At 39.1% G+C, this 24,818-nt stretch overlaps 1 protein-coding gene across 1 annotated transcript in view; it reads left to right on the top strand.

Moving 5' to 3' along the window:
• Window positions 1–24,818, top strand: part of LOC105459013 — a 102,420-nt gene that overhangs the window by 55,875 nt on the left and 21,727 nt on the right. The window contains exon 11 of the mRNA XM_011704674.1: window positions 22,507–22,615. Within this exon, the coding sequence (XP_011702976.1) occupies window positions 22,507–22,615 (109 nt within the window). The remainder of the gene's footprint in view (window positions 1–22,506; window positions 22,616–24,818) is intronic.

The raw sequence follows: 24,818 nt of genomic DNA, 5'->3' as shown, positions 1-24,818 counted from the left end.
CTACCCCGCCGAGGACAAAAGGATCCGAAGAGGATAACGTCGCAATACCGTCCTCGCGTCATCCACCTTTACGTCGCACGCGAACACACAATGTATACGATGAAAAACGCCGTCTAAATACGCCTTCCGGTCTTTCTGAGAGAGAAATACAGAATTGATATTTCTGAAAACAAATTCACAAATAATTCATGCATCTCGGTGAATGGATATAAAGGATTCTTGTGATCGTAGAACCGACGTTTGTATAGACTCGGAGGTGCCGATATACCATGTTTTCTGCAAGAGTGAACAACTCGTGGAGTGTGGTTCTCTCTCTCTCTCTCTCTCTCTCTCTCTCTCTCTCTCTCTCTCTTTCTCTCTCGCTCTATTATCCCTTGTTTGGCAATTAACGCCGTGCTGACAAATCCGGATATCGCGCGTCCATTCGAACCGGCGAAAGCGAAGTATGCTTCGGATAAAGGGTGATCAAAGAACGCACGTCGAATCCTCTTCGTTTGCGTTCAAATAACCTCACAGAGAGAAAGAGTTCAATTCGGAAACTCGTGATTAAATTGGTCAGTGAAAAAAAGTGTATATCCACCATCGTAGACGAATCCTTTTAGGCTTTTAGATTTTATTGCATCTTGTCTCTATAAATATAAATAAAAGAAGTATTGATCTAAAAGCACGTGATGCAGCTCTATAAACGGTCTTCAAAATCCATAAATCAATCTCCGGGAAAGGGGGCACTTTGCCTCAATTTCGCCAAATGAATTCTCGCTCGTCTGCGACATCCACTTTTCCACGCGACTCACGATTCCACCTTATTCTTCTCGTTTTCCAAGCCATGCTCATTTCACGCAAAATGGCGTTCACGAACGCCAGACGACAATTTCGCGAGGATGGGAATTAAGATCGCCTCCCCTTTTTCGCCAGATACGCCAAGAGCGATCAGAGACCGGAGTGTCGTTAAGGTTAACAATATACCGGCAGCGACATTCCTGAGACGCTTGTATTGCCACCGTAAGTCTTCCTTAGCGATCGCATTTAAGGCACGCAACAGAAGAACGCGCCGCGCCGTTCCGCAATCGCGCCACACAATTATACCGTCTTGTGCCCGCAATCGCCAATCGGCGCGCTACCTTTCCGCCTGGAAAGGGTGTGTCCCGGGATATTCTCCTGCGCGAATACCAGCGAAAGGAAAAGTGACTTCGGCCAAATGCGAGTATAACCTTTGACGAAACTCACGCTTCGTCGCGCCGTCGTTGGCTCTATTTAACGTTCCGTGTCGTTGATTTTACGAAAAAAATTATCCGTTAACAAGAACAACGTAATCTGAAAATACAGAAGGTTAAACGTTCCTTTTTCCTCATCGTATTATAGTGCCTATAAAAAAAAAGAACGTTAAAAGTAGGTTTACGACCTTCAGGATTTTTCCTCACAAATTCTGAGCTCTTTATGGCTAATCGACGCGGAGTTTCGACAGTTATAACGCGCGTTACAAAGTAACTAACGGGAAGGAAATTATTGCGGTGCTATTAACTTTTGGGATTCGAGCGACCTCGTTTTACGAGGCGGCACGCTTGCTCTCGCGAGCGGTTCGCTCACATCACGAAATCGCGCCGCGCGAGCAAACCGAGCCAGCTAATTATGGCAGAGTCGCAAATTAGACGTAGCGCTTGTAAGTTGTGTATCCTCGTGAGCGGTGTGCGCGTCTCTGTGGCAATTAGTTCTATTAATTAACTACGATGTGTCATTGTGTCGCACCGTCGAAACCTACAAACGTGGATGTGTAGTAAGTCTATAGGTATTATCGGGGCACGTGATACCCCGATATCTATAGTGGACATTTCATTTCGCAACCGATCGGTTCGTTTATTTTTCTATCGATGCAGAGCGGGTACATCCGGGTACACACAAAGCCGCGTGGGCGGCGGTAAATTCCATCGAGATCTTGTCGACGACGTCTCGTCTTGATCTCGGTCTCGTTCAATTCGCCACACGCGGGCACATTTCTCAATCTCGTCTAGCCGATTTTTCGCCGCGAAAATTATCAAGCGATGATGACTCTAGATTGTGAGATATGTCATAAGTTAATAGTTAAAGCAATTAAAGTTGGAAACAGTAAATAGACGGATCTACAAGAAAAAAAAGGTACGAATTTCAGAAATGCCTATATATATATATGTAACAAAAATAATATGTATATCTAGATGAAATTACATTTTTATGATATAAATGTAATATTATTTTACAAATTTTATAATTACATTTATAATTACAAAATAACACGTTAATTGTTATATTCGTAAATATATATTAATAAGTGGAATTAAAATTTGATTATGTTTGATTATTATAAATTTCTAACAGATATTCTCCATAACATAATGAGATAGACAGAATTTTAATTTTTGATATTTATAAGAAAAAAGTGTAATATAGTTTAAAATAGTAATTCGTCGATTAAATACTAGCTATTATTGGTTAATATAAAATAATAATTTAACAAACGTTCTTTAACACATATTTTATTGATGCTTGATGAGTGATGCAAGTATATAATTTTAACTAAAAATTGAATGAAAATTAAGGATTTCGATGTGAATTGAGATATATGAGAAATCGAGAAAACAGACTGACAATGAGAATTAATTCAATTAATTTATACTTATTTTTACAGGAAAAGTTACAAAAAATTTTCAGACGTATATAAATCTTTTACTTACATCGGCTGACTTCGACTATGAAATATTTTCGGACCATTGTTCATAAAGGATATTTTTCACCGTAGATCCATTGTCCGCATTCTCTTGACATTTATTGGAGCATGCAAAATGTTTCGGACATAATAGCAGCACGAAAATACTCGCGTAATACCCTTCTCGCACAGCCCAGTTATTCTTGCATGGAGATATGAGTTTATTCTGTCACTTTGGGCGGTTAATATTATCTCTTTCTCGAGATTGTCCTCGCGTTTTGTCCGAGCGCGACGCCGCCGGAATTAATCCTGCCATTGCTCTCGCGCCCGCGGCCGACAATCGGACAATTCCTAGCAAACAACGCCGATTGCTGCAATGCAATGTGGCCCGACTGCATTCGACGCGATATATACGAGCGACGCGATGCGTCCGCGTGTGTCGGATGGCGAGCCGAGCCCCGGCGAGTGAATGGGCGCTCGTTAACCACCTGGCGTTACGAAATATTAACTGTGCTCTTCGACGGACGGACCCGACTCGGTCTGAATTCGTCTTACGAATTAACATATACATACACGTGCGTACGTCGATCTATTTCCTCTCCGTGCATTTCGTTATCCCTCCCGCGCACGTGTCGTCGCACGAATTAAATGGCTGACGAATGGAAACGCCAGACAAACCTGACGCTTTTCAATTTTTTATCACGGTTACGAGCATCAATTCGAAAATTGCACCGATCCTTTTCAAAGGCTGGCCTCCTCTTGAATTCTATCGCTCGTATCATCGCTTCCATTGAGTCGATTATGGACGTAATATTTCTACTTACTTAGGATGTCGTGTACCTCTTTAATCGGGATCTTATCTCAATCCCGAGGGAATCTGGACGATATTTGTACCTCACCGCGGGGTATTCCTCTTTATTCGTCAAGCGGATGCGGTAAAGCGCAGTCGGGCGAATTATTTCAGCCAGGAAGAGCGGTTCGATCGTTTTACCTCGTTACGGGATATTTGCCGAAGCGGCGCAACGCGAGGCGTCTCGTGAGACACGCGCGAGCGTAGAGTATATACGCCGTCCTGATAACGCAACGGCTGGAAAGTAATTACATTAATTGTGGCGGGCACTTAGTAACGTGCGTCTCCGTCTCTGTGCCGGCACAGTTAATAAGTTTGTATTAGTCACTCTGCCGTGCGTCCAAATGTCCGCTGTGGCTGCAAATAAATATCTGACTCAAAATTTCTAATAAATTCGTATTTATTTAGAATTTCTCGCGACCCATTTTGCAATTACAATATTAAATGATATATGCGCCACTCATTGAGATTTCCGCAAAAATTAAGTCCTAAATTGATTGACTTTAAAAAATAATTGTTTACTGCAGCGGATGCAAAGTTCATAAAATGTACTTTGAAACAGAACGTGGATATTAAATTATCTCTAATATGAGAGACGAGAATTTGTGCTTAAAACGTAATATATGTACAAAAACGATGCTCTAACGCTAAAAGTACCGAGCAGTCATTATTGACTATTTTTACTTTTTTTAGATTAATATTATATTTTTTTTGTAGAAGATATAGGATTCTGAAATTTTTTGACTTTTCAACAGTTATGTCCTTCTGGTGAAATATTTGCTTTTTCATCGCTTTCTTTATTTTCATAGTAATTTATTCACTCGGTCCTTTTACTGAATAAGAAACGTTGGTACTTCCTGTGTTAAGAAATAGAAAGAATTAAACTGAATTGTGCTTCGCTTAAATTACCGCGACGTCATTTCTTCTTCATAGCGCGATACGATGATAAGATGGCCATATTAGGTCCGGTGAAATCGATATAGTCGTTCGTTCTTGTGGCGCGTACCTATGCGCCGAAGACGCTTAACTATTCGAGAGAAACTCTGTAATTGAAATCATATTTACGACGTGTACATACACACATTGGTAGTTAACGATAATTCATGACATTATACCCGTACAATTGCTACTAGAACTTTCATCGTGTTCTTTTTTTTTATAAATTGTATCGAAGGGCAGTGTCAACAAATTATGTTAAATTATCTTTCTATTAAATACACGCCTATGTGCTGTTACACAAACATAGTCAACTCAACTTGTTATTAGATTGAAATTTTTATATTCTCTCTTTCTCTCTCCTTATACTCAATTTGTCGACATTGTTTATTCTTATGTTCTTTTTCCTAACTTTCTAACGGTTTAGTGAGTAATACAATTAACGGTTGCTCACATGAAAAGCGCGCAGCGTTAATACGGTATAAACAATCTAATTGATGACGGAAATTTAATAGGACGCCGAACGTCGATTCTCGTAGAATTCTCCAATTTCCTCGGAGTTACTCGTTAGAATTCTAACCAAAGTAGAGCATCGATAGCGGAACAGTCTAACCACAATTACGGGCCAATTGATTCAGATTGTCTCTCACATCAGCTGAAGCAGTTAAAATCGGCCACACCAAGTTCTCATTTACCGCCTTCGAGTCTCCTTTTATCTCTCAAAATTTCGATACATTTTCTCGCTCGTAACACGTCTTATTTGATTCTACTTGTTAAATTTTATTAATACAATTATAAAATTTATTTGTGCTACTTAGATTAAGGAAAAGTCAATTTAATAACATTAATACGTTTAATACATTCCAAATATAAAATATGTGGTCTTTTGTCAAAATAATAATATTCATATTTTGACAAAAAAGATTACACATCTTTTTCTGGTCTTTTCCGAATTTTTCCAAAGACTTCTATTCTTTTTCTCTGTATTATATTTAATAATGTACAATATGTAGTAAAGCAGATATAATGACCACCGCGTGGAAAGCTGGTTGGACGTGGGAATATTATACTAATTGTGAAATAGACAGTTCATTGTCAAGATATAATTCGTGTTATGAATTTTATAAAATTCCATACGACCATTGATAAATACTGAACGTTATTTATTTTATGAGAGTAAAATGTTTACTATCGATAAAGGGATTTTAAATAATTTAGATGGCTATAGAACATGCAATATTTGTGATAGAATTTATAATAATACAAAATCCAAATATCTAAAAAAAAACACTTGATGACAGTACATTTACCGATACCCTTTTAACAATTCTGGACGCGAAATTTTTTTAAAAACGTAATAGTGGTTCATTTATTCCGTATGAGAATAAGGCTACATCAAAATTATATTTGTGTATTTCATTCGTTATTTGATCTTTTTTCTTTACAATAAATTTTTTAACAAACGAAAAAAATGTCAGATTATACTGACGGATTATTGAAATATATGTCGTATGCATAGGTACATTTCAATAATATTTTTTGGTACATGTGTTTTTTGAAAGTGCCTTTTTAATACGAGGGCATTCTGAAAAAAATAGTTATGATCTATCCGAATACTGAAAGGCGGATGTTGAAACGACATGTAATTAATGCAGCGGGAGGTAATCGAGTAAAAACAAGCGTGCACTTCTATGGGATTTAGACGCGGCTATATCGACAGGATAATCGCATCACCCGCGGCAACAACGTCAGTACCGATGAGATTATGACCTGACGACGACCTATAATTTCGAGCGCACGCCTGGATTAGCGCGCGTAACGGATATACGTGGCACACACATCGCGTCTCTCTCTCTCTCTCTCTCACTCTCTCTTGCATACACTAGAAAATTGTTCAATTGCAAGATTTCCTTATATCTCATAACAGTCTCTTCTTTTTTGAATGAAGAGTAATAAAAATTCTTTCGAGGAGATCGCAAAAATAGATCTCTATCGTTTCTCTATCATGTTAAATAAAATCTCGTGGTCCTTGTAAACTTCAGATTTTGAACGTTAATGGAAACGAGCGGTTATTATACGAAAATCGTGCCGTAGCGTCGCTTTCAATTAAGCTTTATAGTCGCGAGAAGCCATTACGCAAATAATTGCCCTCTCAAGCCCACACAAAGAAAGCAAGGTTCGCCGCGGTACGACAGTTTATGCACTCCGAATTTTCCTCGGCCAGCAGGACAATAATGGAGCCACCACTATCACCACCGTCGTCAATTGCGATGGAAACTCGCGAAGTCTCGCCACGGATATTAGCCGGCGATATAATTGGTCGCCACGTGATTCAACGCGAGCGAATGATGATGTGTTCGCCGCGTCGCGGATTTATGTATCGCGCTCGCGAAATTTCGCACCCTCCCTCCAGATGAATTGTCCCTTCGTTGGGATAACGATTTTCTGAGACACGCGGGGATACGCGGCAATTAGGTGCAACAAAACGAGCCTAGCGCAGAAATCGAGATTTGCATGTAACGTACCGTGCATCGCGCTTCCTGATAACGAGGACGATACCGTTTCCCTCTTACGACGAATTAACTATGCAAATGCGATTCGTAACCGCAGGCAGTCAACGCACTCTCGCTGCTATTGACGTTTGTACGACTCACGCGAACGTGCGTGCACGCGACGTTTCGCATTAAGATTAATGTGGCCGATCGCACAATATCACTGAATTGTAAGCGATAAGGTACGGAATATCCAGGTGATAAGGAGACTGTGTATATTTTTTAAATAATTCAAGATCACGAAACTGTTCGAGAAACGCTCTGACTTTTTTGAAGAAGAAATTCAAGCATTCGAGGAATCGAAGACTTAAATTAAGTCAAACGTATGTAACAATCTTCTCACAACTCGATACTTATAGAGAATTTAAAGATTGTACAGCAAATAACACGTGTTGAAATTAACTTAAAACTATAAATAGAGAATGCTTTTCATAAGCTGTAAGATTCAGAAGATAAGAAGACTGTGTATATTTTTTAAATAATTCAAGATCACGAAACTGTTCGAGAAACGCTCTGACTTTTTTGAAGAAGAAATTCAAGCATTCGAGGAATCGAAGACTTAAATTAAGTCAAACGTATGTAACAATCTTCTCACAACTCGATATTTATAGAGAATTTAAAGATTGTACAGCAAATAACATGTGTTGAAATTAATTTAAAACTATAAATAGAGAATGCTTTTCATAAGCTGTAAGATTCAGGAGATAAGAAGACTGTGTATGTTTTTTAAATAATTCAAGATCACGAAACTGTTCGAGAAACGACTCTGACTTTTTTAAAGAAGAAATTCAAGCATTCGAGAAATCGAAGACTTAAATCAAATGTAACAATCTTCTTACAACACGATACTTCTAGAGAATTTAAAGATTGTACGGCAAATAACATGTGTTGAAATTAACTTAAAACTATAAATAGAGAATGCTCGTCATAGAAGTGCAACGAGTAAAATATTGCGTTTAAACAATTTATGACGTTGCGTCGCTCGTTTTATTATCAGATATCGAATTGACTCCTGTTTCCTGACAAGGTCGCCGACCCTCCTTGACCGTTATGGCGGCCGTTCAGTATCGATTTCTGTTGCTGCTCCACTTACCGCGTGAATTATGTAAGTTGTCGCAGGCCATGGATCGAATATGTCATTAAGCGCCACAAACACGTCTCATTTACGACTCCTCCTCTCGGTAATCGCGAACCTTTTGTTAACACATCTTTTACGATAAGGGTAAAGTTATCTGACATACATGCATCTTTTCTCCTTACAAAAAATCCACTATCTTAAATGACTCCTTTTTTCGATACTCTCCAGCGGCGGGGTTTATAACTTTCTGATGTAATAAAGAATTATGTGAATAGAGGCTCACGCTTCAGTAACGATAAGCGCTGTGTGAAGAGCTAAAAATAAATGACCGACCTTCTATCCCGGGTGCGCCGTCGTCCATTTTTGAACAGCCATACTATAACTCGGAAAGATTATGACTCGAGGATAGGATCAGGGTGGACGATCACGAGTGGACGAACGTTCGAGTTATTTATTTCTCGCTCAAAGGATCAATATTTAGTGATCAATATTTTGTTGCAAGGACGCAGTTTAAATTTTCAAAACGTGAGGTTTAACAAAGGTACATTTAGAAAAAGCGCTCACACAGACGTTTTTACCCGTTTGCTGAAGATTGGGCGGAACCCTTTCATGAAGCAGGCAGATGGTCGTCGTCGAAAAATCGGACAAGTTTAAGGGAGAGAGAATCGATCGAAGCGCCGTTCTGTGTGCGAAATAATAGGCGGGAGGTAAGGACGAAAGAACGGTGGACTCCTTAAGGACGAGCCCAGGCGAAGGGATGGGCAGGAGTAAGGTAGCCGACTAGCAGATGTGCTTTTCCTGCGGCCACGCGACAGCTGCCGGACATGTTCGATGATCTCGTTTCGACATATCGCAGAGACTTGAACTGCAAAAAAAGGGATAGAAAACTGAGATAGAGAGAATGAGGAAGCAAGGTGTCGTGCATTTCATGCGCGTGTACTTAAGACTTTTCATGGCTCTTTTAAGTTCACGAAAGAATCCTCCGGGGATGATTTTTGAGTTCTGTTCGAATACGTCTCGCTTGTGAAATGTCGTTATCGAAATGATTACTTTGTATTCGTAATGATTTAATATTTATATTTTACATGACAGAAGTACACGAAGCTTAATATCGAACATACATATGTATTGTAGATAAAAATTATTACATAATTTTTTTTAAAATAAATTGGATAACGAAATATTATCTATTCCTTTGAGTTTGAAAGGATGAAGGAGTCTCTTTTCGTCCAGATGCATCAAAACCGGTCCAGATGGACTGCATTTAGTTGCATAGCAGCTGTCAGTGTTTTGCAGAACGGAGACAGTTGCCACAAGGAGACGGGAAGAGGGCCGTACTGACACGCAAGAGAAAATCATACCTCCTTCCTGTCTTCGTCGGATTTCTCAAATTTTCGTAACGGCAACTTGCGTCGATTGTATCTTTTTCTGCTGTGGTATTTCAAGGTGAAATACAAGAGCACGCGGAGAGGCAAAAGTTCGCGCGTGTACATCTTTGAGAATTTTAGATTGAAGAAAATGAATGTGTTCCGAGAAAGAAAAACGTATACAAAACAAGTTTACAATTAATTCCAATGCTTGAAAAAAAAGAGAAAAAAAAGTGGAGAATAGATTACGTGGGTTGTGGCTGTGCTTTGCCACACTCGAGTAGCGCATCCGCCCTCTTCGCTAGAATCTAGTACGCGACGCGCATGTTGCGCGCCGCCGAATAAAGAGCGCCCGCCACCCTCTTTCTGTCTCTCGGGGAACGTAGTCATCCCCACCGGATGCGGCCGCGGCGCGGCGATAACCGGTCCAGATGCGGCGCGCGTTAAGATCGCAGCTGCCTGGTACACCAGGTACAACGCTGCAGATATGCTGATGCACGCCGCACGCATCCACGAAAGCGCATCACGCATGTGGGAACTTTCGCCGATCGGTCGACTCCTGCAATTATCACCCCCGTCTATTATTAGCAGCGGCGAGCTTTGTTATTACGGATCGTCACGCGCTAATTATACACATCCGTAGTGATGAAGTAATATTCGCGTACGCAAAAAAAAGTCGCGCGGGCTCTTGTTACACAGAAATTGAAGGTAATCGCGGCGAGAAGGATGCAAGGAGGATGAAAAGGCGAGGCTCGTGATGGTTGAAGGTGAACGATCGCTCGGCCGAGGCATTGTTATTATACACAGTTTATCCTTGGGATAAACACCAGACAGAAGAGAGAATCGTCGAAATTGCAGTAGTTAAACGCTCGCATTTCACGGGATTCTTGGCAAACGTATTTTCTAGCAAAATGAGTCATAAATTATAATGTCTTATTGATCACTTTAGGGCAATTACTTGAGTTTCATTAATCTCATTTTTTTAAAAAGTATCCCATAAAATTCGATGAAATGAATATATTATATGTATATATGCAGAGTAAATCGCATAAAGTTTTTTAATGTTTTAATATTTTTTTAGGATCTATTAAGGATGGCGATAAATTTCTTCTTTTTTTTTTGTTCCAAAATTTACTAAGAAGTTTTAGACTGAAATATCGCTGCCGGAGAAAAATCTTTAAAGAAACAGGAGAGCAAATTCTTTCATTCTTTTGGAAGGTATATACTTTTTGTTTCAATAAATCATTTTCTTTGTCAGTCTATATATAAAATATTCTGTCTCAATTTACTTTTGATGTACGTTATATTATGTACATCAAAATGTATAAAAATAAAATATGAAACATAATCTTGCAAAGAATTCGCTTTTCGACAATGTCACTTTAATATTTTGACAAAACAAAGCAAATTGATGTAAGCAATAAATGAGAAGATTGTCCTTATACTCTTTTAAATCTCGTCGGTAGCAAATCAGATTTTGTAAATAACAATTTTTATTACTATTTATTTTAATTTACATAAATATGTAAAAGTTAAATTTTTGCATAAATCAAAATAATTGAAAATATTTCTGTAAAGAAATAATATACTTTTACTTTGTGGTTCTACTTTTGTATGAAATATAAAAATATATTCTATTATATTAAATTATGTATTGTGTTGTAATCATTACGTATGTTTTTAGCACAACATACGTAACATATTATTAATATATTCTCTAATAATTTAAAGCAATAATTTCTATTACATTAAAATATTTATCAAAACTGATAATTAATCGTAATTAATTTTCCATTTAATTGTCATAATATTGCTGATATTTATTATTTTTTAATATATTATAGAATTCAAGTTTGATAATTAATCACAATTTATTTTCCATTTAAATGACATATTTGCAATATCTTGCTGAGATATTTTTATTCTATTTTTTTTACATATTAAAATATTTAGGAAGATTAATAACGATTAATTAATTTCTCCACAAATATGACATATTGCAATACCGTTAATATTCTTTTTTCTTTCTACTGCGTTAAAATCCGTGAAGTAAAGAAAACCTGCATCGAGAAACCAGCTATGCAAAAGATGAATGAATTTCTTAATGAGTCCGATGGATGAGGACATTCTCTCATCCGTGAGTCGTCTCGCTCGCAAGATACATTCAGAATCGACGAGAGATAAGCCGGGTCAGAACTCATTGACGTCGCGACAGGTTTCCGGCGGCGGCGTGTGGCGCGTGCCACCGCTGGCTACATACTCGTTTGTATTCAGCGAAAAGTGCCGTGTCGTTCTGATAAATTGTAGACGAGCTCACGTCTCTCGTATTTAAACCGGCGTTTCATGTTTCCTTCCGTCAGGACGGCCTGCTAATAAGAATCCCTTTGTCATGCATTCGCCATTATTCCATTCATGAGTTGCCCATTGTACAGCGTTTATATTATTCTCCTATTGAAATTTCGATGAAGCTTTTTCGTTGCTTATACCGCGTGAGTTTCGGAAGGGGAAGAACACAATAATAAACCATAATTTTAAAAGAGATTGCTTATAGAAAATAAAACACTCATTTTTACAAATATATTGCAGAAGTTTCCGATATTAATCGTATTTTAATGTTAATAAATTTAATCTCTTCGATAAAGATTAATGAAGTCTTCAATCACAAAGAAATTTCTAACGATGCCACGTAACGTTATTAATCTTTCGGGATCAATCCAGATCAATTAAACAAACAAATTAAGATCAGCTCGTCCTTATAAAAAAACAAACAAAAGATCAATTAGTCGATCGGATTGAACTGGACAGGAGGCAATTTGCCCGAAAATAGAATGTAGATACCAGAGGATCGCGCGGCAGCTCTTGAAATTGCGCGCGTTTTCCGGGAAGATGTCATTTCGTGTGAACGCGACCTTAGAAGAAACCACCTTGCTTTATACATGCTGTTCCTATATAGCGGTGACACTGGAATTTTCGCCCGGTCATTCACTTCTCTTCTTTCCCTTTCCGACGTTCTTTTTATTATTCGTTCCGTCTCGCATTTCCACCTTCTTCCCGTTGTCTTCGCTCTCCTCATTCTCATGACAATGAACTCGCTCAAGAAACGGCGTTACCACCATCTGCAGTCATCCATAAAGCGTTAGCTTCCGCCGGAATTGAAATTTCTCATTTGACGTTGAAATCTCGAGCTAAAAGTCACGTTTACGTAACAACATCGAACAATACCGGTATACGTGTGTACGAAGGTCTTGCAGCGAATATCGCGAAGAAGTGTGCCTGTAAATATATCATGGCGCCGCGGATGGAAGTTAGGACGGTTTACTGCCTTAGATATTCATGAAATAAAATACAAAAATACGAGGCACGGTTTTACGAACGCGGCGCTATAGAACATCTTTGAACTTATTCCGGCCCGAAAAAGAAATAAATCGAAAAATATCGTCGGAGAGGATTTTGAAAAAGGCAAATAATCTCCGAGCAAGACTTTGAAACCTTATACGTTCCTATCTTCTGCGCAACGGTAAAGCGTCCGTACTCGCATAATTAGGACTGCAATGCACGTGTATCACAGTGCGCCGTTCTCTCTTTCTCTCTCTCTCTTTTTCTCTTTCTCTCTCTCTCTCTCTGTCGCAAACAGAGAGTATCACCGCGGTATCACAGTGACGCGTCGCTTTTATGTAGATTCAGTTTCGCTGAGCTCAAACCAACCGATATTTCACGAGGCGCGCATGACCTGAATACCGCTCTGCAATTTTGCAATTCCTTGTGAGGACCACCCGTTATCGATTTCACGAAAATATATATGTGTATATATATATATAGATATATATATATACATGAACAATAAAAGGTCGACCATGATTTGTTTGACGGATCGTGCGGATCACGGTTATTGAAACGAACCATTTTTTACACAGGATCTCGATATATCCCTTTCCGATACTGCTTAGAGAAAACGTACAGATAGAAGCGAGATTCAATTTAAAATATTTGCCAGAATAATTGTTATCGGATATTAAAGATTATATATATAAAAGGAAAAGATTGACCTTGGTCGCCCAAAACAATCTAACATTCGTCGGTGATTTTTGAAATATAATTTTCTTCTCAAAATCGTTATATATACATACTTAACGGGAGTAACACTCTGCTTGTCTCTTATTCCACTGGAGGATAACCAACTTCCGGCGAGTATGATCTGGTCCACGGATCCGTGCTATTAATCCGCTTAGCGCAGAGATTTCATTCAGTAAAACCATTACAAAGTTTGAGGAAACCGCGAAAGTTAGTTCCTGGGAAGCTGGACACATGAGATACACCAGACTTGATGGATATTATACGGGAAGGCTCTCTGATTTCCAGTGAAGCCGGCTTAACCGTAATAGCTCTCTTTGTTCTAACATAAGAATTAACTTGGGATTTGCCGCGCGTAAGTCAACGCTCGCGAATTATTCGACAATTTTCGTTGAAGCGCGTAATAGCGAGCAGACGGAAGATTAACTTCTTAGATTAAGATTCCTAATAACCTTTCCACTTGAAGCTAGTAAGTGATTTCTGAAACATTTTGAACTTCATTTTCTCCTTGAGCGCTATAATTTTAAAGTTCTTTCCACCTATCAGATCATACACGGGATACAATCAAAATTATAGTAAAAAATATAATAAAAAATATAATAAAAAATAACGACAAAGATGACTAGAAAAATTATAGAGAAAATAATATCTTCAATTAAATTAATAAACATAGGAGTTATCATATAATCCTTCAAAAAGTTACATAAGGACTAATTTCACAATTAGATTTGTTTTTTTTTATTCATACTCGTTTACCACGATTGAGCATAAAGAGGCTACAAGTTATAACTGGTTGTAACGAATCTCGCACAGACAAATGCATTTACGAAACACATCAAACGCAAGGGCATCAATTCCGTGGGAAAACTTAATAGTTTGCCATGACCGCCTCGAAGGAGCAAGAAATTATAGAAGTATATTCATACATATATATATATATATATATATATGGGAAAGGATAGTATTAATTAGACAGCGATATCGCAAATTGAAATTCAATAGCCGTATAGCGAGTAGGGTCACGCATCGCGTGGGGCTGTATCGGCTTTCACGTGAGACGCGCATTCACGGGACGTGCATCCTATTCACGACCGGAATACGTTATCCGCCAAACTGAAGGCTCGCTTGTCGACGATGACGTCTACGTTCGCCTAATCTATTCTCGATTTGCGCGGTCGATACTTTCCTCGTTGGCGCAAATCAAAACTCCGTGTAAAATTCGAGAGAGAACCGCACGCACACAAGTCCCGCAGAGCGCATAAATGATGGAAAATATTTCTCGACTCCAAAGGCTCGAACAGCCAGCTCGTCAATATTTTCGTATTTTTTTTCAATATTAAATCGCAAATAAAGGTATTGTTGAATAAAATCCGCTTGGGAGAAATAAAAGTGTAAAACTTTGTTGTGTGTTCGATGTAGCTTAATGCGCGTCGAAAGTCTTATATCTCTGCGAATTCTTGTTACTTCGTTTACTTCGTTACTTGTTTTCGATCACGAGCAACAAAGTTACGAATCTCCAAATATAATTCTCTTCGCATGCATGTATAATTGTGCATCCCCGTGAGGTTCCGAATCTCGGTGCGTCACTCTAAAGAGTCTAAAGTTATGGATTTATCTCCCGCGGCCGACGTTGAGGAAACGGCGGACGGAGACAAAGGGAATAAGATGAGAAAGCGAGGGAGATAAAGAAGAGTCCGTCCGACAAAAGGCGGAATCGTTTATCAATAGATACATATATACAAAGTCGTCGCGAATGCACCGCGGATGCAAGGTGGGCTTTATATTCCGCCGACCACCACCAACGTCGTTTTGTCGTCCCTTCGGGCGGTCCCCTTCGTCTCTCGTAGGTGATTCTCGGGACGAGATGTTTTACGGCGGGTATCGACTGCGGTTACATAAATCAGCCCCGCCGATTTTCAGAAAAATCCGATAGCCATGGAAACGTCGAGGAATCGTAAAAAAAAAACGAATACTGATATACGTACAGAAAGGTAATATAGTAAATTATTTGCGTTGATAAGAATATCGTTAGACAATTTAAGTTTTCGTATAAAAATGTTACGTTACTGTGCTATAAATTAAGATTTTAATTTGTGTTGTCTTTATGTAAAAAACGTGCCGTTCAAAATTAGTCTAATATAATAAAAAAAAACGGAAGAATTATTAGTGAGGAATTATTAATTACTATATAAAAAAAAAATATTTGCTTTCATACACGACCAAAGATTGAAGTTCAGTTTATGTCGCGTATATAGAAGTTTATTTTACGAATAAATATACATATAACAACGCTTGCCACGATATTGAGAGTATTTTCCCTTAAGCGAGTAGCGGGAATGGAAACTGAAAATCTCTTCCGGACAGAGCAGTCGCGCAGTAGCACGCGAATCCACGATGCACGCGTTTAACGCACGTACAATGAAGTGCGGACTTCAGAATCGATTTTTTATGGTCCACAAAATCTCCCTTTATCGGCATGCGTTCATCGGGGTAAAATCGAAAAAAACGCCGCGTCCGATTTACGAGCGTCGCGCCCAAATCTGTAGAGGATTTATGGTATAAATAAAAAGAGATCCTTTAAATATAAATGTATCAATTATATCGTGGTATTATGCGCATGTTTACTTATTCCGTCGATATGTTTCTCTCTCTCTCTCTCTCATTCATAATATGAATACTAAAAATATATATATTATATATATATATGCTACACACTATTTTTTTAAATTGATTTTACCATTATTTGTTTTCCTTCCAACTGTATAACTTTATGTTTGAAATATTTTTGCGTGTCAGTTTCAGCTTTGACATTTCGGTTTTATTCCGATGTTTTGTTTTAGCTGCCCGACCCTGTGTACATATTTATTTATTGCAATGTTTATACACAATGTTATTCATAATATAGCGCTATGAATAATACATAACATTTTAAATGAGCAATGTGGTAAGCACATATAATTTTACAAAATTTTATATGCGTGAGTTTTCATTTTTTAATTCGTTTACTATTTTATACAGAATATTGTCGACCAAAGTTTAGATTATATTTTTAGAGCAATTTTAACAGATAATTATCTCTACTGCGTATTTTATCTTCGTTCAATTGACGTCACAGAGTCCGCCTACACTCTCATTAGGAAGATAAATATCATATTTGAATGATGTATTTTTAATCAATTCATTTATTTTGCATGTAACCATCTTATTTTTTTTCTAACCTAAGTAAACAAAATTAATATAATTTTAATGATATTTTGATGATCTCGATGATACTCTTTTCGCTTCAGTATATGTGTTATAGAAAATGATAACGAAATGTGTGTGCCATGATATCACTTGCACCCTTAATCTTCGCCGACGACTATCGAGGGTCAGATCGCACTTTGCAAATTCCACGCAATTTCGCTGATTATGCAAAATTAGTGTTGACGCGACACGCGAACGTGAAACTCGCAAATGGACGGAAAAAGGAGCTGTCCAATGCGTTCGGGCCCTTGCTTCGTGCGTTGAACGATACAAAGCGGTAATGGCTCGAAAAAGATTCGTCAGCAAACGGCCGCGAAAACGTGTACGAGTACGGGTGCTATTAACAACGACGAATCGATAAATGCCGCAATCCCGTTTTAACGCTCGCGTGAGCCGCGAAAGTTCTGAATCCTTGAAAATGCGAGAAAAGGGGAGGCTGGCGTTTCGAATGGCATTGCGCGATTCGGTAATCTACTCTCTTTGTAATGTTACAACCAGTTTTTACCGCGCATGCGACGGCTATTTATCCGACGAATAACGCATACCCAGTGGCTATTAAGCACATCAAATAAAGATGCAAGTGAGAAGTTGCTGCATAATAAATCTATCTTGCGTGAAGTTATTGAGTTCGAAGTTGTGTTAACTCGTAACACATGTAATTTCCCACTTAAATGACTACGACTCATAGCTGTGATTCTTTAGATTCTTACGTAATGTTATTCTACAATTTACATTTACATTTATCCAAATTTTGCTCTTAATTGCAATTATTTTTTATGTACTTTATATAATCAATGCTATCTAGATGATTCCACATTAAAAACAAAAAATAAAAATTGTTAGACTTTTCGGATATTTATTTAATTTTATTAATTTCAAATATAGAAACACAATTAAAAAAAAATAATAATTTTATTTATAAGTACTTAATAAGACTAAGGAATATACAAAAAAATCAATAAGAAGATCTTGCACATAAAACAAGGTGGCACAAAATACAATGAATCGGAACGGTGTTACAATCATTATCAGTCGTCGTGCAATAAAATGATCACCAAAGAGAAATTAATTCAAACCCCGTGGATTGTTATTCAATTGCATTCGTGCAGTGTTGATATGGAGCGACAATTTCGCGGAAATATCCTGCATAAAGCAAAGCGATACGTCACGCGAATTATTATGGACGTCATGAGCATTATCATTCATCGCGCGATAGAACGATCATTCGTGGGATGCGCACGGGCCTCCCATGCCACAGTTCAATGCGCCCGCTGAAAGGGAAAAATCGTGCGTTTATCCGTGAATCTACGCGCTGCAGGGCGCGCGGAGTAGCGGCAGCGCATCTCTCGCGCGCGCCTCTTAAGTAAGCGAGAGGACGCCGAGAGCGAGAAAAGATTCACACAGGTATATATTCATAAGACGCGGGCCGGGGCCGCGAGGGGAGAAGCTGCGTTGTGAAACCGGTAAGATTTTACGACCGGTTATTACCCACCAGCGAGCACACCCACGCGCAACGGTCCGGTAGAGGTATTTCGGCGCCCTGGGCGAAGCAGCGAGTCTACGCCTCCGTATTAAGAATATACATATATGATAGAAACGCAGGTTGAGAGAGTCGAGCTATATCCTTCTTTCCATAAAAAGTAATAAAGTTCAAATATAAACAAAGTGGAAAGAGAAGGAAAGCAGCGTGTTTCCGGAGATTTTTATGTCATTTCACATAAGGAAAGATCGACTTCAAATTGATCAAACGTCGAATAGAGAGGCTATTTCTGGAATATTCTGTATATCTCGTATTTACCTTAGAGAGAAAGAAGAGAAAAATTTCTTTTATCTTGAATATTTAGAAGCAATTTTTAACTTATATATAGATAAAAAAATAGACTGTTTAATTTATAATAGATAAATATAATTTATGCTTACACAATTTACTGAGCGCTTAAAGCAACAAATCAAAAGTTACTTCATATGTCTCAATCGTCGAGAATTATATCTTCGTGCAATATGCACGAGATAACGCAGTTTAGACATAAAATATCCTTAACCTTGGACATATCGCCTGAGATATTCACACATACGTCGGCGCTTTTCACGAGTTGAAAATTCATGCGTTTCCGCGAGAAGGATCCGCTGCGCGCCTGAGTCGCGAGCACGTAGGTATCGCACGTATCGCAGGTATCCGCTTATGTATACCGAGCACGACGTGCCAATACCCTTCGATCGTGCCACGCTGGTGACGTAGTTTCCACGTACCAGACGGTAAATATTAGATCCCGCGCCGTCGTTCGCGTTTTTGTAATCATCCATCAAATTTTAACGTACCATATTTCATAATGGCTCAACCGTGCCGTGCACTTGCCTACGTCGAGGCTTCTAGATACGGATACCTTACAAAATGTCTGTCTCGACACGCGATCTTGAAAAATTTCACAAGAAAAATGGGTGTGTAATATGTATATTATTAGAATTAATTAAAACTTGCAAAATAAAAACTCTTAGATTATAATAACTAATAATAATAACTTATTATTAGACTAATGCAGAAGCCTAAGCGTAAATAGAAGTATGCAATTAATCCAATATTTTTCGAAAAATTAATTTAACATTATCAACTTATCAAATCTCTTACTAATTTATTTTAATTAATTTTGAGTCAAATTTTTCTGACAATCAAATATAAGAATTTCAAATTAAAGACTATTTCTTTTAGTTGTAAAGAATAAAAAAGTGCGCCAGAAACGTTTGATAAATTAATCATTTCAGATGGACTTCTGGGAAATTATTCGCTTAACTCTGTGAAATTTTATTTGCTTTAAGTTTTGATTAATCTGTTGTTATTTTTATCATAATTAAAGTATATTCGTGAAACTTTATTTATATGTGCTATTTGAGAACAAATCTATTTAATATTTATATGGGACAAGGAAAAGTTGGACAACCTTTACTTCTAGTAATGTAAGCCATTTATATGGCTGATATTCGAGACCGATTTGACGTTGGTCTTATAACGTTATGGTCGTACAGCTAATTATAATGAAAGGTTAAAGGAGGCTTTCGCGTACGCCTCCCTGTGCTTCGCCATCCTGCCGGCAGTCGAGAATAGAGAAGGTTAACATGACAGCGAACAGAGTCAACATATCGAGAACCGATCTTTCGCTGCAAAAGGACGAGAGCTGCGCGCACGTCGCTCATCCGACGACAGGGTTAAGTAAATCTCGTTCGTTCCGCGGAGACGACAGTTGGCCGCTCCCATCGCATATATCGCGCGCGTGAACTCGAAGAAAGATGATTCCGCTGGTCTCGATCGGTATACCGCGCGGTATAGAAAGTGGAATAAATCGATGAACTCTCAGGTGCCTAAGAACGCGCTGTTGACCTGCCCGCAATCGGCGTATATGTAAGTCGGCTCGCGGCCGACTATGTCAGCTATTCCGCGGCCGTCATCGGGGGTACTTTCTTTTTATATCGACTTTTCTTCTCTTCTTTTCTCTCTCTCTCTCTCTCTCTCTCTCTCTCTTCTCTCTCTCTCTTCTCTCCTTTCCTTCCTTCCCTGCGCAACGCGAACGCAACGCGAGTGCACTCCTCGAGTTCACTCGCGCTTCGCCACGCCGCGCCGCGCCGCGCTGCCGCGGCGTTTATTATCGCCTTTCACCGTTTGACGTTCGCGTATTATACGTCGCGTACACCTCGCCGTTGCGAGTTTCTAGCACGACGACTTTGTGAGGTGTACTTTGCGCGCGAATAATGAAGGCGCCGCCGTGCGATTGCGGGACCGAGCGATTTCGAATTCCGCTATTTCCGCTTCTCTCTCTCTCTCTCTCTCTCTCTCTCTCTCTCTCTCTCTCTCTCTCTCTCTCTCTTTCGTCCTCGCGCGCAAGTGCGTGCACGTCGTCGAGCCCGAGATTACTGCAATCGGCTGAGTCTCTTTGCGGATTTCTTCATTCCTTTTTTTTTGTTTGAATTCGTTATGAAAATCGAGCAAACCGCCTCGCTTATTAAATGAGCAAGAGAGCTTTCGCGATTTGTTTAGAAATGCGGGAGGCAGCAACGGGCTTAATGTCTATACGGTGTACGAGTAATCGAGAAGATTAGAAATTGCACTCTTCCATTTGCCTCTTGCTCCACGCACTTTGGGCACGCACGCGTTATCGGAGATTCAAGTAGAAAGTCGGACCCACGCGCGCGCTACGTGCGATACGTAACCCAGAGATTATTGTCTCGCGGCACGACAATCGCCGACGATTAATCGCCGTCTTTGTGAGAGAGGGGTTATCGACGAAACGTTGGTACAAATCGTATACCTGGCAAACCCTTGACCCCATAACTTACAACATCGCCACCCATTATCGCGTCAGGACGATAAGCCGTACGCTCCATCGTAATTTATTACGAAAATGTTTTCCTCGATTGGCGAGAGCCGGAAACAATGCCGACCGAATCGTACGAACTCCCTCTCACCTTCTCTTCACCCCCTTGAAAAATCACATTTTTATTCAATGCAATACTTTCGCTTCATTCTCGCTCATAATACTTTTTTACGAATTGACATACTGAAAAGTTGACGGTCTGTGACACAATTTTTTGATATATACTACAAAATAAATTCCTAGAATTTATAATTTTATAAGCTGTATTAACGATTTATACATATATTAAAATTCTATTCTTTAAAATAATAGCGTAGTAAAAAAATTTTAATAGATATAATAATTTAATACAATAATAATATTAATAAAATTTATTTTTAACAAAAAGATGCTTGATTTTTTTTTATATTAAATATCTTAGCGACATCTTAAACCATTTGTATTTTTCCTCGAGCGCGATTTTGTAACCGATTTTTCCTTACTGAAAATATGCCACATCCTGCACTAATTTTATATTAATATGAATAAATAGAATAATGAAAAGATCAGCGGATTCTTTTTGTGGCACACGATTTATTAAACGGTACTTTTAAAGCGGCGTGTATGTTTGTAACGTTGGAAAGAAGTGTTTACTAAAACGAATGCGGCATGCATATGCATTTACCACTAGCACGCGCGCGATTGCAAAGCGCGAAGCCGTTTTTCCGCGTTATTGAACCGAGCGCGCGCGAATTACTTTAGCGCAATTTTATTACGCGAAACCTGTAGCCCGGTCTTCTGTGCATACATATACATATGTATACACACACATGGTACACACATCGCGCTTGAATGCGACCTACTAAGATATAACGAGATGCAACTCCGTGCAGAGACGTATGTTGCATCTGCTCGGGTTCTGCCCGGTTCCTGGAAGCCCCATTAATTAAGATTCAAGCGACGTACCCGCGCGCGTGTTTATTGATTAATCACCGACGGCGTGGCGCATCGCGCCTATCGGACACGCTGCAATCCGATACCGATAACACACGATAAGCCTGTGTATGAATTAATTGAGATAACGTTACTCATATATACGATTCTATTGCAAGCGTAAGCAGTTCGCGCGCGAATGAATAAGTCTTTGAATCACACTCGGTGTATCAAATAACGACACGTTAATTACGTCAGCGAGGCTAAAAGATCCGCGATACGTGTGTGACCGTATGTCCGAGAGACTTCAACAATTACAAGAGAGATAAGGATCTCTTAAGTTACATCAAGTGCCTAATTTCGACTACCTGCAGTTTTCAATAAACTGGTTTTTTTTTTCATAAATCGTCGCAGTGCAGATAATTGAGTTTTCTTGTTCGTCTGTTGCAGCAGGTCGACATCCTGGCAGCGTGGACAGGATTCCCAGCGATCCAGCCCTAGTCCCAGCAGGCTCCGTCGCGCACAGGAAGCCGCCACATCTCACACAGCCCCCGTTTCGGTAAGTTAAAAGAATACGATAAAAGTCATAAAAGAATTGCAGTAATTATATAATCAAGAATTATATAATTAAGTAATTCTCAATAATTATAATTAATATAATTGTGTAATTATAATTCTAAATAATTATAATTGTATGATTATAATCATCATTATAGTATCATTAAGTAATTATATTATTAAAATATCAATTAAAATATTAAAGATGGGAGTGATTACCTTAAAAGAATAATAAGTAATCAAATTATAGAGGGTAGGTTGAGCGAGAAGTCGTTTCGATACCCCGAAATCAATACCTTCACGCAGAAGAAAAGAATAACAGACGCTCAATTCGAATATATTTCTATCAAAATGAATTGTTGGGGTGATCTGAAGAAGAGAGGATAGCGTCTCATCTTCGTTGATGTTCAAGAAATTGATTTATGCGTCGTATTTATTTACAAAGATCTTTGGTAAAGAATATGATACAATGTCTCTTTCTCGGGGTTGCCATATTTCTATATGTACTTTGCGCATGACGTAAGATCCACGTCTCCTGAACCCACCCCTCCCGGAAGAGTGATATTTTTTTCCTCGACCGAATAACAATGGCTTCGCGTCGTCTACGTCGTTACAGCGATACATTATTGTTGGTGAACGCGGCGATAAATAACTGGTATTGTTTGATAAATTAACTCACCTACCGAGTGATATTATTCTCTTCGCGTACTTATTTCTCAGGTGTGAATAAAAAAGTTCCTCAAATGCTATTAAACAATTAAACGCATATAAGAAAAGGAAATGATCTCAAATTGCAAAGAATTTCAGCACGATAATCATTTTTTTATTTCTTTATTTTTTTTATAAAAATTCGAGATGATGGATTTATAAATTTAACGTTTTCTTGACTTGATAATTTTTTCAACTTGAAGATTAATTTTTTAATTTTTTTTTAATCTGCTTAAAAATAACTCAACAATTCGGTAACAAAAATAATTTCTGTGTTTATTCTTATACTGCGATAAAAAAAATCACGCGTTCGACTAACAGGAATTAAGACACGCGCAATGTAATAAATATATATAGAACGTGAGTGTGCAAATTAGTACCTACAACGATACGATAAATCGCGACGCGTGTTGGCTCTGTTTACCGATGCATACAACCATACTTGTTACCGTAGGACCCTTGCGTTTAGTCAATGAGACATTCCAGGGCTTAATTAGACCCCAAACCGCTAATCTTCCGGTCTGCATGCGATGGACATGTAGATCGACGCAAGCGCGGTCATTGATTTAATTTCGTTTATTTCCATCCATGCGCACAAACAAAGACACCGGCAGAATATCGTTCATCGGAAGTAAATAGAGAAATTTTCAATTCTGTCAACAGCAGCCCGAGTTGGCCGTCTATTAATCTTGAACTTGGTTTATATACGTACAACATATATCTTTGTTTTTCACCAGCTGTGATTTGTAATTTCTTCATCGCAATGTATTATATAATTCTCGAGGACTGCTCTTGACAGTAAGGATTTGATATCGACAAGATTTATGTAAGAACTGCACCCGCGTTCCTGCAGCTAAGCAACGAGCACATGTGTCGTACATTATATACTCGCGATTCATTTATCATCGCTGACTATATTTCTTCCCAGGACCCAGGTATTTCCGTGGCCGACGTCGCGTTAGAAAGCCGCGTATACAGCCGCGATATTTCATTTCGGCGAACCGATCTGAATATTCGCGGCACGCGAATCCCGTGCGACTCCCAGTCTCTCGCTGTCTCCCAGACTCCCGCGAGCCGAGTAATTACCGACTATGCGGAAGCGATCATCGATCGGTGACGCGTGAGTAATGGCCCCCCCGATGCCGGTGACGTCTCGGCGGTGGCTGTTGTGCACGTATATAGGGATGCACCGCGCCGCACGCGACTGTGGTGTACCGCGGCCGGCCAGCGACGGCGGACGGCCTACATGCATCATCCGCAAGCGACGACATGCAGCGGTGTATGTGCACTCGTTAACGTCCGACGTATCGTGTCGAACTTGAGCGCTATTCCGCGCTGCAGCGCGTTCACACAACCGGAAGCGGACGTCTCGGGAGCGAGAAGTCCCACGTTGTGCGCGTCGCGCACCCTCCCGCAGCAGGTGTAGCCGGTAATTTATGCTCCTAACATTGATAAAATCGAGCGGCTGCCTCGACTATTTTCGAATGCTGTGTATT

The sequence above is a fragment of the Wasmannia auropunctata genome, unplaced genomic scaffold (assembly GCF_000956235.1).
Source record: "Wasmannia auropunctata unplaced genomic scaffold, wasmannia.A_1.0 LD336101.1, whole genome shotgun sequence".
NCBI lineage: Eukaryota > Metazoa > Arthropoda > Insecta > Hymenoptera > Formicidae > Wasmannia > Wasmannia auropunctata.
The sequence above is the reverse complement of the archived record's forward strand: the minus strand, read 5'-3'. Positions and strand labels throughout refer to the sequence as shown.